This window comes from Corticium candelabrum, chromosome 6 (genome assembly GCF_963422355.1).
Source record: "Corticium candelabrum chromosome 6, ooCorCand1.1, whole genome shotgun sequence".
Taxonomy (NCBI): domain Eukaryota; kingdom Metazoa; phylum Porifera; class Homoscleromorpha; order Homosclerophorida; family Plakinidae; genus Corticium; species Corticium candelabrum.
In genome coordinates this window covers 5,464,977-5,484,034 of record NC_085090.1, presented here as the reverse complement: position 1 = coordinate 5,484,034, position 19,058 = coordinate 5,464,977, and the positions used below count along the sequence as shown (strand labels likewise).

The 19,058-nt window shown below is 39.5% G+C and overlaps 2 protein-coding genes and 1 long non-coding RNA gene across 9 annotated transcripts; 1 reads left to right on the top strand and 2 right to left on the bottom strand.

The window, feature by feature from the left end:
* Positions 1–320: 320 nt before the first annotated feature.
* Positions 321–10,105, bottom strand: LOC134181332 (26S proteasome non-ATPase regulatory subunit 2-like). 6 transcript variants are annotated; one of them, XR_009970128.1, is made up of 21 exons: positions 10,047–10,105; positions 9,863–9,981; positions 9,738–9,804; positions 9,086–9,249; positions 8,617–8,659; positions 8,342–8,519; positions 8,217–8,277; positions 8,011–8,157; positions 7,059–7,308; positions 6,399–6,653; positions 6,249–6,330; positions 5,948–6,119; positions 4,164–4,327; positions 3,591–3,735; positions 3,323–3,353; positions 3,089–3,258; positions 2,151–2,400; positions 1,601–1,726; positions 1,341–1,440; positions 1,056–1,217; positions 603–718 (listed from the first exon to the last, which is right to left on the bottom strand). XR_009970128.1 is itself a non-coding variant. In XM_062648591.1 (10 exons), the coding sequence occupies exons 5-9, from the start codon at positions 2,227–2,229 to the stop codon at positions 711–713; spliced, it is 429 nt and encodes a 142-aa protein (XP_062504575.1). In that variant the 5' UTR covers positions 2,230–2,400; positions 3,089–3,258; positions 3,323–3,353; positions 3,591–3,735; positions 4,164–4,488; the 3' UTR covers positions 321–542; positions 604–710. The 6 variants fall into 6 exon arrangements, 1 of the variants encoding a protein (XP_062504575.1); XR_009970129.1 differs by lacking the exon at positions 10,047–10,105 and having other exon boundaries at positions 2,151–2,246; positions 2,310–2,400; positions 9,863–9,979; XR_009970131.1 differs by lacking the exon at positions 10,047–10,105 and having other exon boundaries at positions 6,399–6,445; positions 6,534–6,653; positions 9,863–9,979.
* Positions 10,099–16,008, top strand: LOC134181333 (uncharacterized). 2 transcript variants are annotated; one of them, XR_009970133.1, is made up of 7 exons: positions 10,099–10,203; positions 10,264–10,372; positions 11,619–11,719; positions 12,780–12,882; positions 12,942–12,997; positions 13,290–13,402; positions 15,561–16,008. It is a non-coding gene; the product is annotated as an uncharacterized LOC134181333 (long non-coding RNA). The 2 variants fall into 2 exon arrangements; XR_009970134.1 differs by having other exon boundaries at positions 10,264–10,427.
* A 2,049-nt stretch (positions 16,009–18,057) lies between these two features.
* Positions 18,058–18,728, bottom strand: LOC134181667 (uncharacterized). The gene is made up of 4 exons (XM_062648929.1): positions 18,656–18,728; positions 18,473–18,595; positions 18,299–18,424; positions 18,058–18,219 (listed from the first exon to the last, which is right to left on the bottom strand). Exons 1-4 carry the CDS (start codon positions 18,699–18,701, stop codon positions 18,167–18,169), a joined length of 348 nt encoding a protein of 115 aa, XP_062504913.1. The 5' UTR covers positions 18,702–18,728; the 3' UTR covers positions 18,058–18,166.
* Between the last annotated feature and the right edge of the window lie 330 nt (positions 18,729–19,058).

Genomic DNA, 19,058 nt, shown 5'->3' with positions numbered 1-19,058 from the left:
AACAACCCAACAGCACATCATTGATCAACAAACTTTCTACCACCGTCATTACTTTCTAATTATAAGTTTAACCAATCAGAGAGTTTTCATGTTCTTTGTAAACGTCTGACACCAGACTGTGAGCTTGCATGCTCTTCCAGAGGCTTTCACTGGGTCTTGGAAACTTGTCAATATTGCTGGGCGTAGCCATGCATATCCTATGTCCCACTCATATTGGTAATCAAAATTGGCAGCACTGCAGAATTATCATCTGGCAATGATGCAAACATTATCAGGTTAGAGCTCTAGAGAGCAAGCAAGACCAGTAAACTGTGTGCAATTGATAACAGCACGTATACTGATACAGTACACAAGAGAAACTTATCATCCTACTATTTCTACTACAATTCTCTGCATCCCAGCAAAGCCAAAATGCACACAACTGATATGCACAATTCACACATACAGTCTATCTGAGTTGCATTATTCTCTCTAGATCTAAGATGATTCATAAACTTTCTTCAAAATGACCAATGCTTACATAATTAGGCTCAGCGATACATCTAAACAATATCAACAACCATGAGTCGACTTGATACATTCTAAATGAGAAAAGCAACTTGCATTCTTCGGTAGCTACCTCGGCCTTCTCCCCATATGCCAATGAAATGGGAATCGAATGAATTGGAAAGCTGGTGATGGTCTTTGGTTTACCTGCTTGATCGACAACATCAACTGCCTACAAACAGTAACCTCTTGAAGGCAACAGTACATATGCAAGCACATGCAGATGTGCACACACAGACCGACACAGAAACAGACAGAAAGAGAGACAGACAGACAGACAGACACACACACACACACACACACACACACACACACACACACACACACACCATCATTTGCAAAATAAATCATCAACAGAAACTCATATTCTGTTCTACACCAACATGTTGCCAATGATTGACATGCAGTTAGGACTAATCACAGAAATAACTAACAACTAGAATTAGGTATGCCATAGAGATAAGTATTAGGTTAAGCGCCTCAAAATCTATACACAGAAGTCTCCTTACCAAAGGGATAAGAGATGTGAGCTCCTATCTCCTCTCCACCCACAATCAGAGCAATCCCAAGAACAGCCATCGCCTGATGAGTAGCGTCCTTAACAGGTTTTGTGCTGGCTTCACTTCCAGAGTTCGCTGTACCAGAACCACTACCATGTTGATGACCAGACTCTAGATCACCAAACACAAAGTACAGCAATTATTTTTACGCTTCGGAAAATGAGAAAAGGATGTATGTGTATGTCATTGCTGGGTACCATCACTCTTGATAATACTAAAGTATCCATGTCTCACCCTGTTTGTTTTCCTGACTCTTTCTCCTGATCTTTTTCTGTCTTCTAATGCTCGCTACACGTATGAAGCAGATTCTGAACCTTCAACACATTGCCCGTTCCTAACCATCAAGTAAACTTGTAATAGAATTAATAAAATCAAATAGCAACCTCAATTGTACGACTACACATTCCACATCAACAGCAAACCTAACCCAACTACTCTATTCAATACATCATTCTGACTCCTAATATTTCTATTCAGTAGAAAAATGCTGTTACCAGTTTGCCATATTTTGTTGTCACCTGCATATGTACACACTTCTACCATTACCCTCGACAATGTTCTGAGAGAATCAGGAACAACTTCAAGAGATGCAACCACAACCTCTGCAGCATCTTGCTTGCCTGCAAGAAAGAAGATACTGTAAACAACAAATTTTTAGACATGAAATAATTTTATCAGAGTTCTACGAACTCATCTGTTGTCGAGAATTCAAGTTTGTCGGCAGATCAGCAAGGAACTACTTACCACTGCATACTATACTTTCTGCAAGTCACTGTAATAGAGTACTATACAGTGTCATTATACCTTGCACTCCAGTGCAGTGGACACAAAGTTTTTGGTACTAATTTACAATACAGTTGCAAAACTTTGAGAAAACACATCATTTAGAGTACGTGCTAGATAGAATATTATAAACATCTAAACATTAATAATTCTCCTTAAACCATTACCATCCTTTCAGAAATTAATGTTCATTGCCATTAATCATTATTAATAAGCATAGCTTGTATACATTACGCTGTTACACCTATCACAGCTACTTACATAAGTATGTGAGTCCTAGTCCTAATGCCAGGTATTTTGCAAATGGATCTTTCAGCTGTTCTTCTGATTTCTCCATCATTGTTTACAAAATGATTGCTGTAATTTCAGCATAGCAGGTTGATGCGCCGATCATGCCAATGCTAAGGCTGTCATGCCTACCCATTCCATCAGAGACTTTTCATCACATAAAACAGAAAGCAGAAGTTCAATGATTTCTTCACGTGCTGAGCCAGCATAAGCAAGACCAAGACTACAAAAACATACCTGGTGATGATATAGTAACCACAAACACATGAGCAAAGTGTGTGTGTGTGTGTGTGTGTGTGTGTGTGTGTGTGTGTGTGTGGTGCTGTAGCTTAATTGTTTAGAGACTGCATTAGGACAATGGAAACATCGAGGTTACAGATTCAAGTCACAGTGATGGTGAACTTTGGCATAATTTGCTTAAGCAACAAACTTACACACAATTGCCTCTATCAACTCAGGATTATAAATGAGTACCTCGTCTTTGACTGGAATGGACAAGACCGCTGGCTTGGCGGGAACATCATGGGTACATGTGGGCCTTGCTGTCCAGTCCCAGAGCTGCGCCATAGTCACTGCTCCTGAATGACTCTGGCCAAAGCTCCAGGTGGATTGTAGCGCTGGCCCTTAAGCCTCCACGTAGCGCATAGAGGCTCGCTCTGTCTCTAGAGGCAGAGAAAGCTTTCTTGGGAACAGACCCTATGGTCGACGTCGAATGACGTGGAGGGCTTAACATTTGTCCATTTGTGTGTGTGTCTGTGTGTGTGTGTGTGTGTGTGTGTGTGTGTGTGTGTGTGTGTGTGTGTGTGTGTGTGTGTGTGTGTGTGTGTGTGTGTGTGTGTGTGTGTGTGTGTACAAATTTCAAATAATCCCTACAGCACCTATTCACACTAAAGTTAATTACTAAAACATACCATGATCTTCGTTCTTGTAAATCCATTTACTTCCATCATCCATTAACAGCTTATCTCAACCAAATGGACAATTAAGAAATCCATTCACAAATGATGCTGCAAGATTTGCTTGGCTGAATCAACATTGGATGGTCCATAACACGATCCTTCCAATAAACTCATCTAACTAACTATAAATATAGAAATAGACCACAAGCATATTACAATGAGTCTCCAGATGGCTCTTGTAAATACCTTCAGAAACCTTTGGCTCAATGATGTCCAGCTGTACCAAAACAAACCACAATGTCATACGTCAAGGAACCATTGAAAGTGGTACACGTACCATCATCTACCTGCTTGCAATGATTACATTTGCAGCTTCTACATGCCAACAATCACACGCACCTACACGCCCAAGCCCCAATACCACACAGTCCTCAGGCTCACACATCCCACTTGCTTCCCCCCCCACACACACACCACTCTCCCACACACATAAGCAACCATTTGAACTGCTTACTTCTCTAGTAAGAGACAAATAGTGGTTATTCAGTGGAATGTTCTCCATACTCTCAGTTAGGTCGTCCCTATTAGGCATGCTGGAATCCAGATCAAAACAAATCTGTTGATGTCCTAACTTGAACACAAGTTGCTGCTGTACAGATCTAAACAAAAAGCAACATTCACACACAATGCCAACCACTACAAATGCACAACCAAAAGTGTAGACAATAAATTGCTTACATGTACCTATCAACAAAATCTCAACTAAAGCTTAGTAAACTGATTACATTCACATAAATAATACAAGCTCTGCACACCAGTACACAAAGGTGGCAAAGTCTTAACCTCAACCAAAAACATTAGTAAGCAACTCTCATGTGTGAAAGTGATGCATTAATAATTATGTTAATTAACTCGAGTGAAATTTGCTTTGTTAAAAAATGTACTCATTTGGGGTTAAGAAATGTGGTAAACACACAATGTGACATAGTGACATTTTGTTGCAGTTATTATTTAGTAAGAGTAACACAGTTTAGCTCTGTCTGTATTTAAACAGTTACTGTTGTCATCAATGCTGCTCTTTACTTACAGATCATCGCATGTTGTAAATATCTCTTGAACAAGATCAACGTCATTTAGTCGAATTTCAAGAACCATAGCATCAGCTGGGCCGGTTAATCAAACTTCTGGTAAATCCCTAAAGCTGTTTGCAGCAACATCGAATCCTCTGGCTCGGGAACATAGTTGACACAACTGCAGCACAATACAAGTTAGTACTGTACAATCAGAATAAATATCTACACACTAAACGATGCAAACAAATCATACCAATGGTAGCCATCTACAAAAAAAAACTAAAAAAAGCCAAACAAATGAACAGAAAGATACAGGCCAATTCGATAATGCAGACTTAAACTCGGGCACGCATCAGAATGTAGTTACTGGTAAACAGACACACAGCAACATAGATGATAGAATACCTACCCCTAGCCAGAAGTATACAAAATGGGCTACTGACAAAGGTCACCTAGAAAGGAAAGTGGTAATGCCATATGAACGTTTGGCCGATGCCCTTCTGACGCCCATGCTGTGTTTCAATGCCAAAAAGCCTCAGCATGCTTGAAAGTGGTCTTTCAAACGTCCCAAGACCCTGAGACACAGAAATTCTGACCTGCTTGTCTAAAGTCCATAACGCACACAGTTCTTTGTATGCAGTGGTTTCGCTGGAAGTTCGCTAAATAGAAAAATGCTACAAATAAATTTCGTTGGTCATAATGCACTCACCTATTTGGCTAGCTGTCACGTACCGTGACTAGACGCACAATCACTACAGCGCGCTAACGATATAAATTAGCGCAGCGAATTGGAGCTCCAAGGACCTTTTAGGACATTTCTATCTAGACTGACTGATGTAGCGCGGGATCTGCACGGGGCGGGCACTCCCTTTGCGTTACGGCTTTCGTAAACGATTCAACGAAGTTGCGACTCTAACTAGTATCTCCCTAGGGTGGGCTACTGGCGCTAAGTGGCACCAGAGGCTGGTCTTGGCCACTACTTAAAAAATTTTGGAAAGTAAAAAAAGTAAAAAACCCGATCTATTCTTTCATATTTCACATTTCACTTTTGTCAGCCAGGCTAAAGGTCACTTGAAAAGAAATACCGTAGCTAAACTGGGATGTGCAGCGTCTAATTACAGCCTGAAATTCGTTGCCTAGGGTGGGAGGGGGCGAGGCGGGTCAGAGAGTGCAACCTCCACGTGGTCTGTCCTGGGGTTTTGAACATGAAAGTATTCTCACATGTTCAAAATGCTAAGCACTCCGTTTACTAAACTGTCATTTCCATCTAAAAATGTATGAAACAAGTCCAAAAATATATGAAACAAGTCCAAAAACATTTTGAGAAAATGATGGGTATGTAGGGATGGGTATGTACTTTTGTCATTTATGCCTATCTCCTACATTACACTCTTTTTACCTATATCGCTTGCAGCAGTTGTGAATGTGATGTAGCAGATGGGAATAAATGACATAAGTACATACCCATCCCTACATACCCATCATTTTCTCAAAATGTTTTTGTACTTGTAACCTAAGAATTGTCCAACCTGGCTGTGTGGTAATGTGATATGCTTGGTATAGCCAAATAGAGATAACTCAGAAAGCCATGCATATCAAATTTGCATCTAGTTATCTCAATCATTTGCAAAATAAATCATCAACAGAAACTCGTTTTCTGTTGTACACCAACCTGTTACCAATGATTGACTTGCAGGTACGAATAATCACAGAAACAACTAAGAACTAGAATTAGGTATGCCATAGAGGTAAGCATTAGGTTAAGTGCCTCAAAATCTATACACAGAAGTCGCCTTACCAAATGGCTAAAATATCTCATGGCCATCTGAGCTCTGATCTCTTCTCCACACACAATCAGAGCAATCCCAAGAACAGCCTTCGCCTGATGAGTAGCGTCCTGAACAGGTTTGTGGTGGCTTCACTTCCAGAGTTCGCTGTGCCAGACCCACTACCATGTTGATGACCAGACTCTAGATCACGAAACACAAAGTACAGTAATCATTTTTATGCTTAGGAAAATGAGAAAAGGATGTGTGTGTGTGTGTATGTCATTGCTGGGTACCATCACTCTTGATAATACTAAAGCATCCATGTCTCACCCTGTTTTTGTTTTCCTGACTCTTTCTCCTGATCTTTTTCTGTCTCCTAATGCTTGTTACACGTATGAAGCAGATTCTGAACCTTCAAGACATTGCCGGTTCCAACCATCAAGCAAAGTTGTAATAGAATCAATAAAATCAAATAGTAACCTCAATTGTACGACCACTCTTTCCACATCAACAGCAAACCTACACAACTACTCTATTCAATACATCATTCTGACTCCTAATATTTCTACTCAGTCGAAAAAATGCTGTTGTCAGTTTGCCATATGTTGTTCTCACCTGGATATGCACACACTTCTACCATTACCCTTGACAATGTTCAGAGAGGATCAGGAACAACTTCAAGAGATGCAACCACAACCTCTGCAGCATCTTGCTTGCCGGCAAGAAAGGAAGATACTAAAAACAACAAATATTTAGTCATGAAACAATTTCATCAGAGTTCTACCAACTCATCTGTCGTCTGGAATTCAAGTTTGTCAGCAGATCTGCAAAAAACTACTTACCACTGCATACAGTACTTTCTGCAAGTCACGGTAATAGAGTACTAATACGGTGTCATTGTTCCTTGGACTCCAGTGCAGTGCATGCAAAGTCTTTGGTACTAAAGTTTTGCTACAGTTGCAAAACTTTTACAAAACACATCATTTAGAGCACGTACTAGATGGAACATTATAAACATGAAACCATTAATAATTCTCCTTAAACCATTACCATCTTTTCTGAAATTAATGTTCATTGTCATTAATCATTATAAGCATAGCTTGTCCACATTACGTTGTTACACCTATTACAGCGACTTACCCAAGTATGTGAGTCTTATTCCTAATGCCAGGTATTTTGCAAATGGATCTTTCAGCTTTTCTTCTGATCTCTCCATCATAGTTTGCAAAATCATCGCAGTAATTTCAGCATGGCAGGTTGATACGCCGATCATGCCCAATGCTAAGGCTGTCATGCCTACACATTCCATCAGAGACTTTTCATCACATAAAACAGGAATCAGAAGTTCAATGATTTCGTCAAGCGCTGAGCCGCATAAGCAAGACTAAGACTACAAAAACATATCTGGTGATGATATAGTAACCACAAACACATGAGCACAGTGTGTGTGTGTGTGTGTGTGTGTGTGTGTGTGTGTGTGTGTGTGTGTGTGTGTGTGTGTGTATGGTGCTGTAGCTTAATTGTTTAGAGAGTGCATTCGGAGAATGAAAACATCGAGGTTGCAGGTTCAAGTCACAGTGATGGTGAGCTTTGGCATAATTTGCTTAAGCAAGAAACTTACATACAATTGCTTCTCTCAACTCAGGATTATAAATGAGCACCTGGTCTTTGACTGGAATGGACAAGACCGCTGGCTTGGTAGTAACATCATGGGTACATGTGGGCCTTGCTGTCCAGTCCCAGAGCTGTGCCATAGTCACTGCTCCTGGATGACTCTGGCCAAAGCTCCAGGTGGATTGTAGCGCTGGCCTTTAAGCCTCCACGTAGCACATAGAGGCCCTGTCTCTAGAGACAGAGAGAGATTTCTTTGGAACAGACCCCATGGTCGATGTCGAATGACGTGGAGGGCTTAACATTTGTCCATTTGTGTGTGTGTGTGTGTGTGTGTGTGTGTGTGTGTGTGTGTGTGTGTGTGTGTGTGTGTGTGTGTGTGTGTGTGTGTGTGTGTGTGTGTGTGTGTGTGTGTGTGTGTACAACTTCCAAATAATCCCTACAGTAGCTATTCACACAAAAGTGAATTACTAAAACATACCATGGTCTTTGTTCTTGTAAATCCATTTACTTCCATCATCCATTAACAGCTTATCTCGACCAAATGCACATTTAAGAAATCCATTCACAAATGATGCTGGAAGATTTTGGTTGGCTGAATCAACATTGGATGGTCCACAAGACGATCCTTCCAATAAAGTCATCTAACTAACTATAAAATATAGAGATAGACCACAAGCATATTACTGTGAGTCTCGAGATGGCTCTTGTAAATATCTTCAGGAACCTTTGGCTCCATGATGTCCAGCTATACCAAAACAAACCACAATTTCATATGGCAAGGAACCATTAAATGTGGTACCATCATCTACCTGCTTGCAATGATTACATTTGCAGCTTCTACATGCCAACAATCACACGCACCTACGCGCCCAAGCCTCAATACCACACAGTCCTCAGGCTCACACATCCCACTTGCTTCCCCAACACACACTCCACTCTCCCACACACATGCACACACATAAGCAACCATTTGAACTGCTTACTTCTCTAGTAAGAGACAAAAGTGGTTATTCAGTGGAATGTTCTCCATAATCTCAGTTAGGTCGTCGCTATTAGGCATGCTGGGATTCAGATCAAAACAAACCTGTTGACGTCCTAACTTGAATGCAAGTTGCTGCTGTACAGATCTAAACAAAAAGCAACGTTCACACACAATGTCAACCACTACAAATGCACAACCAAAGGCGTAGACAAAACAATTGCTTCGATGTACCTATCAAAAAATCTCAACTATAGCTTAATAAACTGATTTCATTCACATAAATAATACAAGCTCTGCACACCAGTACACAAAGGTGGCAAAGTCTTAACCTCAACCAAAGACATTTGTAAGCAACTCTCATGTGTGAAAGCGATGCATTAATAATTATGTTAACTTGAGTGAAACTTGCTTTGCTAAAAATTTACTCATTTGGGGTTAAGAAATGTGCTAAACACACAATGTGTCATAGTGACATTTTCCCCCACTATGATTTAGTAAGAGTAACACAGTTTAGCTCTGTCTGTATTTAATTAAATAGTTACTGTTGTCATCAATGCTGCTCTTTACTTACAGATCATCACATGTTGTAAATATCACTTGAACAAGATCCATGTCAGTTAGTTGAATTGCAAGAACAATAGCATCAGCTGGCTAGTTTAATCAAACTTCTGGTAAATCGCTAAAGCTGTTCGCCGCAACATTGAATCCTCTGGCTCGGGAACATAGTTGACACAACTGCAGCACAATACAAGTTAGTACTGTACAATCAAAATAGATATCTACACAGCAAGTTGCCAACTAAAGGATGCAATACCAATGGTAGGCATCTGCAAAAATCAAAGAGCCAAACAAACGAATAGAAAGATACATAAAACTGGCCAATTCAATAATGCAGCATTTAAACTCAAGTATTTGTGCACGCATCAGGATGTAGTTACTGGTAAACAGATACACAGCAATTTTAATTAAATTATAAAGTTGGCTTCTACCTACCCCTAACCAGAAGTATACAAAATGGGCGACTGGCAAAGGTCAGTAAAGGAGAGTGGTAATGCCATGTAGCCGATGGCCACCCGACGCCCATGCAGTGTGCAACGCCTAGACTTAGATAAGCAAGCGCATGCTCAGTCTTCACAAAATGATGTAAAGCCCTTGAAAGTGGTCTTTCAAACGTTCCGAGACCCTGAGACACTTGTAAACCTAGTCAAAACAGAAACTCTGACCTGCTTGCCTAGAGTCAATGACGAACGCAGTTCTTTGTATACAGGAAGCTCGATAAATAGAAAAATGCTACAAATAAATGTCGCTGGTCATAATGCACTCACCTATTTGGCTAGCTGTAACGTACCGTGTCTAGTCGTCTTTCTCTGGCTCTTGCAAGTACACTCGCTACAGCGCGCTAACGATGTAGATTAGCGCAACGAAATGGAGCTCCAAAGACCAAGTAGGAGATTGACGACGACATTTCTATCTAGACAGACTGATTAGCGCGGGATTATGTTCTGCACAGTTCGGGCACTCTCTTTGCGTACGGCTTTCGTAATAGACTCGACCCAGTCTCTGCCGCCCTCGCCATTCCCCGGACTGTCAATCCATGGCGAAGTGATCAAATACGGGAATGACTAGGGCGGGGTGGAGGCTTCAAGCCACTCAGGCATCTAGTGGCGTGACGACTGTGACTATACAGCGGTGATGCATACATTTACGATAATGATGATACATAGCTAGCATGGTTTGTATTATATGCAGGTAAAAGTCCTTTGACTACTTCGAGAGTATTGGATGACGGTGACAATGAAACAAGCGATGCAACGAACGACATTCTTGCTCATGCAGGATTACTCACGTACATCATAAAGTACTATCACGTACTACCATAACGTAAAGTAGCACTGTACGTCTGGCTTAGCTAGGTTTGTCACCATCACGTTTACTCTCTAGTTAATATATTTGTAATTTTTTGATTTATTACTAATTTATTGATTTATTACTAATTTATTGATTTATTACTAATTTATTAATTTATCACTAATTTATTGATTTATTACTAATTTATTGATTTATTACTAATTTATTGATTTATTACTAATTTATTGATTTATTACTAATTTATTGATTTATTACTAATTTATTGATTTATTACTAATTTATTGATTTGTCACTAATTTATTGATTTAGTACTGATTTATTGTTTTATTACTGATTTATTGATTTATTAATAATTTATTGATTTATTACTAATATATTGATTTGTTACTAATTTATTGATTTGTCACTAATTTATTGATTTATTACTAATTTATTGTTTTATTACTGATTTATTGATTTATTACTAATTTATTGATTTATTACTAATTTATTGATTTATCACTAATTTGTTGATTTATTACTAATTTATTGATTTATTACTAATTTATTGATTTACTACTAATTTATTAATTTATCACTAATTTATTGATTTATCACTAATTTATTGATTTATCACTAATTTATTGATTTATTAATAATTTATTGATTTATTACTAATATATTGATTTGTTACTAATTTATTGATTTGTTACTAATTTATTGATTTATTACTAATTTATTGTTTTATTACTGATTTATTGATTTATTACTAATTTATTGATTTATTACTAATTTATTGATTTATCACTAATTTGTTGATTTATTACTAATTTATTGATTTATTACTAATTTATTGATTTACTACTAATTTATTAATTTATCACTAATTTATTGATTTATCACTAATTTATTGATTTATCACTAATTTATTGATTTATCACTAATTTATTGATTTATTACTAATTTATTGATTTATCACTAATTTATTGATTTATCACTAATTTATTGATTTATCACTAATTTATTGATTTATTACTAATTCATTGATTTATTACTAATCTATTGACTTATTACTAATTTATTGATTTATCACTAATTTATAGATTTATTACTAATTTGTTGATTTATTACTAATTTATTGATTTATTACTAATTTGTTGATTTATTGCTAATTTGTTGATTTATTACTAATTTATTGATTTATCACTTTTTTGTTGATTTATTACTAATTTATTAATTTATTTGTTTACATGAAGTGCAACCAGAGGTGCAAGGTTTTGAGGACTGTTGCCCAAGAATTGTCATGTCTGGCTACAGAATGGACATTGGTGCCAACTGGCTAAAAGTACTAACCCAGGTTTGTTGAAATCAAGTGATCAGAACAACGTATTCAGTTTAATAATTTTTACCCACTCAAAGTTTACAAGAGGAACTTTTAGACAGATCTCTCTTCACGACCAACGGCCATGCATGCATTATTTTCATGACATTGCACTACAAAGTTCTAGGCAGACCTGCCAACCTACTGTAGCTGAATCAAAATGCGTGGAAAATGCGGGAATTTAAAATTTTTGACACGCCTACAATAGCATTAATACCAATAAATTTTATATAGTAATAATATAGAAATAATATGTAATTAATATATAAATAATATACAAATAATATATAATTATCAAAAGTATATGTTGGCATGCTCGTTGGTGTAGAAGCCATTAATTAATTAATTAATTACAGTACTATTAAATAGGCAAATTGCAACTAAATGCAAAACATAGAACTTGTACGTACTACTGTCTCTGTTATTAAATATAAGCCTAGATTAATTAATTAAGTATAAGAATGAGGTATATTTATACATTCTTGCAGCTAGTTGGATGTTCTAGATTCTGTTGTTTTGTGGCCTTCTTCAATCGCTTTTCCAGCAATAGAACTCCGTTGTCCTCGTCTAGCATAGCCAGTCCCTTCCCCCTTTTCACTTCCGGACAGTTTTGGCTGACCGACTCCTCCTTCTATGTCAATATTGTGACCAAGTATATAGCCTCGCAAGCCAGGCTCTTCCGTGCAGTCGCTGAGCTAAACGCACAAATAGGACAACTTAGACAGTAACAGCTTAGACACCCCTGTGCAGCATTATCTGTGGCTTAAATGTCATCTTCCATCATGCCTTTCGGTGGATGGTGGTGGTGGTAGTGCTAGTGGTGGTGGTGCTAGTGGTGGTGGTGCTAGTGGTGGTGGTGGTGGAGGTGGTGGAGGTGGTAGTGGTGGTGGTGGTGGTGGTGGTGTGTGTGTGTGTGTGTGTGTGTGTGTGTGTGTGTGTGTGTGCATGTGTAGCATTCAATGGGGTGATGGCTGCAATGTGGCAGTTAGTGTTTATTTTTGTGTTTTTTTTCTAATTTGTTGATTGTTGCTGACAGGTTGCTACAAATACTGAAACAATTAAATAAGAACGTAGGAATCTCAATTCTGTATGCAGTTGTTTTGACTATCATGGATATCAAGTCAGAGAGTTGACTGCAAGTATGTCGTTTCTTGTCTTGTATTGATCGATGCATTCCATAGAGTTACTTATTATGTAGGTATTGACAGTGAACATTGTTGGACGTTTTCTACTCAATACAGACAAGAATTTCAGGTAGTCCTTGATTCTTATTGTTATTGTGCGGTGCACACGTGTGTGTGTGTGTGTGTGTGTGTGTGTGTGTGTGTGTGTGTGTGTGTGTGTGTTTGTACGGCTTGCATGGGTTTATGCATCCACATGCATCTGTATTTGTGTTAGGTACGTATGCATTTTTCAGTATGTATGCTGTTTTGCCTGTTTGTCTTAGACCGTTGTTGCTATCTGTTTAAAGCTCTGCATTTTGTGTATTATGTGTTAGCGTATCAAAATGACAATTGTTGTGATCATGTCTACTGTATTTGTTTAGATATGTAGCTTTGAACACTCTTCTAAAACAGATCACACGGATCATACATCTGTTCAAAGGCACAGGAGCACCGTTGTTGATTGTTTAAAGGATCGAGACATATTCATTAGAAGGTAGGAGGAAGACTATTTGTATTATCGTCATGTGCACAACTTGATGGTGTAGTTCTTAAAATGGCTGAATAGTTATACGTAAGCAGGGAATGTTGTGATACTGCAAAAAATAGATTTCACGATATAGTAGTATGAATTAGAAGATCAATCAGGCATTTATCACTAACTTGGCCTTTCTTGAGTTTTGTTTTAGCATGTTTGTTGTTTGCAACAAATAGTTTTCTTTCTCTGTAATTGATTTCTAATATTGGATGCCACAAGTTACATATTTTAAACAGGGAATGCAAGGAAATTGCCTTGATTATGATCACTATAGTTCTTTGGTATGTCAACTGTATGGTCACAACACCTAAAGGTGTGACAACAAAATATTCAAGTTATTTACATCTAAAGGAGCACTGTCTAGATGCTATGCGTACTGGTGCCTCGGATACCGGATTGAAATCAAAATCTCCAAATCAGAGAAACTTAGTACAAACTAAAACTAGTAGGATGTGATACCCAACCACAAACTGTACATTCTTACCGCACACAATTTTGGGCTGGGACTCGTAACATACCGTATTCGCCCGTAATAACGCCCATACCGAAATAACGCCCATGCCTGTATATAAGCCCATGTGCGACAGGTCAGAACTTTCAGCCCGAAAAACGCCCATGCCCAACTATACGCCCATGCCCAAGTATAAGCCCAGGATACGCATGTGCAGACAAAAAATGGGTCCGCAGAACATTCGTCTCCGTCTGTGTGCGTTTGATGAGCTGGTGTCAATGTTGAGTGAAAGTGCTTGCCGCTATACTCATGTCTTCGTTGCAATTACCGACCCTGATGCTCTTGACGGGCTTCAGGCCGACCACGTGTGTCTAGTGTTTAGTTCGTGCGTGAATGTTGATGCTGAATGGATACCAGTATCTTAGATCTTGCAAATGGATAATTGCAAGCATTTGTGGTATTTCTGTCTTCACGTATTTAGATGATGACTGGCCAGGTCGACGACAGCATTTAGTGACCTAGTGACCATGTATGCGCCTAGGACCAAAATAACGCCCATGCCCTAGTATACGCCCAGAAAAAAGTGTTTCGTTTCTATACGTTCAGGGCGTTATTACCGGCGAATACGGTAACGCGAGTGTGGGTCGTGTGCAAACAGCAATCGCCAGAGACAGCTTATTTTACTGATTCTGCAAGTGAAAACGTGTGAAAAAGCCGTGCAGATTACATTCAGGACGGAAATGGTGGAAATATTGTATTCGGCAATGGCGCGCGAGTGGAAGCAGTACTGCATGGGCCGTGACAACGTTTCTACACTGAGGCTCTACAGCTGAAAAAAGAATGCTTTCACATTGACTGTCGTTCAATCTTCACATATCCATAGCGCCTAGGCAACAATAATGGTAGACATAAACTACTTTATGACTACATCTAACACTAGCTAGAATACTGATACAATCCGCATATCTACACATTCAGATTCTGTATTTAGTGAACGGCCTAGCAGAACGCACGGCACTCTATTTCTTGACTCCCGTTTCCGTCTATCTCGTACACTAAAAGGGTGTGTCTTCGAGCATGGGTATAATCTGGACAATGCTCCTTTAATTAAAACGTAGGAGTGAACAAAGAATTGGGCGTTAGAAAGCATGTGATTCAGATTTGTATTCAGATTTTTATTCAGATTTGTATCGTATCCACTTAGTCTGTTTTCTCTATGTATCTGTGTATAAGTCTCAATTCGTTTAAGCGCAGCTGTTCTGAGATATTTACGTTGAAGCACTTGAAATTGAACACTGCTTGAAACCGATTGCTAAATATGTGCATTGCAAGAATGCATTTTTCTGTTCTTGTACTTCTAAATAATGTGACAGCCATGATTTAAGATTGTCAGATACTCGCATTTGCTAGAGACTAGATATAGTCGAACCTCGCCAATCCTAAACCGTGCAAATCCGAATCAAGGCTTGGCACGGGCTGTTCAGATTAGTGGGGTTCTACTGTAACTATAACGTACCCAATAGGATCTGTGTACGCAAGGCAAGGACGCCAATGGTAATTTGGATTAGCGAGGATTTCAATTAGCAAGGTTCGACTGTCTTTTAATGAGTCACAGATTGTGTGCTTTGTTGCTTGTCTTGTAATTAATATTTATTATTTTTGTAGCAACAGTTGAGGATGAGGCTGCGGATTTCATACAGTCTGAATGGATCCCCTGTGACGAAACAAGGTGAGATTGGCGAATTTCCACCAGCAGTTTCTCACTAATGAGAATCAGATGATTATTAGTTTGTGCTGCTCGTCAATCATCTTGCTTGTTGTGTGACTGTTGTTGTCGTCGTGCTTTCTGGTCAAGTTGTTGTAGATTATTGGGTAGATGACACTTGTAGATTGGCAGCTGTTGGCTATGACTTGCTTTCAAATTGTATTTGCTACAGTGGAAATAAACGCGTCACATTTTAGTCTAGCGGACGGTAGGCGTTGCGCTGGAATCTGTTGGCCACGTGGTTCGTGCGGAATTAGGAGTCTGTCTATCGCTTTTAGTGGCTGTAATGTCGACGATTTGGAATATGCAGAAAGGAGATGCAAACCGTCACGTCGAGACTTTATAATGTGACAGAGTAGTAAACTGGCAGCATATCTATATTATCGTGATTGTGTATTTCTCTCGACTGGCATTTAAGTGTGGACTAGTAGTAGTCTTTGCCGAGTTTGGGAGTGTTACACCGCGAGAGTACTTCATGTAGCCTTCCTATATGCCTCTTCTCACTTCGACTTCGGACGGGGAAAGGGTCTGGTTTCACGGGGTTTCACCAGTGACCTCCGCGTCGACGGTGATGTATGTCGACCACTAAAGATATCTTTATTCTCCCGGAATCTAAAAGGGGAGTAATTGAGTGCGGCAAACGACACTTTCAAAGCAATTCACCAGACCCTTTCCGTCGTCCGGAAGTCGAAAGGGAGTGGATGGCGCGAACATTTTAGCTAAATGAATAGAGAAGTACTGCAGTGCTAAAAACCTCGGCTAGCCATATGGTGTACATGCACACCACATGCTAAGACATGTGTACAGTATGTATAAAGCAGTTGAAGATCAGAAGGCACAAATGCTCATGACTTTTACACCATTGACATTCCCTCCCGTGGTGGTTACGCCTACCGTATTACACAGCCATCACCTTCTAACCGGTTAATAGCTAAATAACGACAGGTTGTCGTATAGAGATGACCCCAGATCTGCCACAGCCAAAACAAAACATTAATATGGGAAAACATGCACGTGCAAATGTAGATTAGGCTCTCTGTTCGCATGGATACCGTAACAAAAATGAATAGGGACGCACTAGCGTACTTAGAGGTCAGTCCCTTCGTCCGACAAACGTGCAGACGCGCTGTCATGGACAATGCACGTTCCCCTTCGCATATTCCAGTGGAGCGCTAAATTTCTGTTGAAGACGACACTAGTGGTGGTTGCAACAACACAGCGGCCGCTTAGCTACCCACACCGAAAATTCAAGCTGTCAGACTGCAGAACCACTATGCACGAACACTGTAGAACAAGCAAAATGTTACCAGTGACCGTCAGGTACAGCTACACGTACCGCATAACACCTATCCACCACCTTCGCTCTCTAGACGCCTCGTTCTTGAAAAACTTGCATGTGCAAAGGTAGACTTTAGGCGTTGTTTGTAAACCCGTAAAGCTATGGACTAAACACCTTACTGGACAGACGCCAATAGCCGAATTCTCGTTAGCAGCTACCAAACAAAGAGAGGTGGAGCCTTATGATGACATCACGTTCGTCTATTGGTCGGTACAATGACAATTGGTCGGAATTCCTTCATTTGCATCTGCGCTAATCGAGTATAAATACGGTTGTACACGGTCGCACGTTGGACGACTGTACTATACCCTTAGCCCAGATATCCGGGCCTCGGGTAATTACAGCAGTCTGATTAGAAGTATAGCTACACTTTATCCGTCTAACGTGACATGCAACGCTATAGGCCAAATATAATTATTGAACTCTCATTCCCGTCCGAACCGACTTTTAGTGCCCTCGTTTGGTGCTGCAAGATTTGGAATTCAAGGCTATCGCGTGGTGCTTACCTGTGGTGCAGTAAAGTACTGTACTCAGGAGCGATAGAGCGACTCACAAGTTGGTGGGAGTGGGCGAGGCATAAAAAGACTACAAGGGTACTGGTTGCATAAAAGATTGAGTTTGTGCTCAAAGTTGGGGATGCCCAGGCCCGCCCAGTCCCCTTCCCCATCTCGCCTGCTACACCTCCTGCAATGCTGTTGAGCAGAATGATGATGGCCTCAGTCTGTCGTCGAATTCTGATGAATTGGTGTGAGTGCGTTGGAACTGTGAGACTCAGGCCTAGCAGTCAGCTGCTTCGGAGAGGAGAGATATGGTCCACAACAATGGTAATACCTTACACGTTTCTAAAAGAGTCATGAGCAGTTGACGGCAAACTAGTGCGCGCTAGCCATGACCCACCCATTATGAGTGAACCCAGGCATAGACTTCCGGGTCTGAACTACCAGTGTAACATCATAGTGAACATGCATATCATATTATCACTAAAACATCAGAGTGCAACGGTGTACAAACTGTTGGCTACGATATTGACAAGGAGCAAGCTCCATGCAATCCTATCCATACCTAGAGAGTTTGTGCGACATGCAAACCAATCCCATCAATATTAATAGGAACATGCACAAGCAAACCGTAACACATAATTATAACCAGAAAAGTAAGAATATCATGTCAGTCACTTGCATTTTCATTCAGCTCTTTAATTTGTTCTTTGAGACACTCGGCTAGAAACAAAATAGAAAGAAAGAGTGATCGTTTAATAGATTTATTAGTTAAAGAATGAAAGTGTGACATGATTCTCACCTTCCCCTATTTTGCTGTGACCAACTGGAAAAATCGTCTTTCGTATCTCAAGACATTTCTCTACATGTAGACTGGATTGGGACGCTTCTTTCATAGCAAGAAACGACGTAGCAAGGTAAAAATGACCTGCACACATACAATCAGAAAACGAACGACGAAAAGAGATCAACGCACAATCTGCGGTGTGATGACTAGTAGGTAGTGTGTCTTGCAAAAATGATAAGGAAGATTGCAAATGGGTTATAGACGCTTCAAGTCTTGAGGCCTTCATTTCATACGAACCCAACCTCATCGTATCTACACACATTCACATTACAACCAGCTGATGTGACGAGGATTGATAATCAATTAACTTACAAATTGCAATATAAAGTAGATCTGGAGAATGACTCTCTTGTATCATTTCTATGGCTTCCAAACACAGCTTTATAGCTTCTTCATAACATCCTATCTCGTCATGGTCTCGAGACAAGTAATATAAATCTAATTATTAATTCGATTTCAAGCAATCTAACCTCACGTTGAAAACGAAATGTAAACTAACTTCTGGCAAAGTATTCGTCTCGTCGAGGTGATTGATCCTGTTGTTGCAGCAATTGTCTAGCTTTCTCATGCCACGATATGGCTTCATTATAGAGTCTTCGTGAACGACAACAATTACCAACAACGTTCATATCTGTTAAATTAAAAAGTTTTAAGCAGCAGTAGTTGATAAGAAATACATAAACACTTAGGAGACAGTACTAAAACACAAATGCTT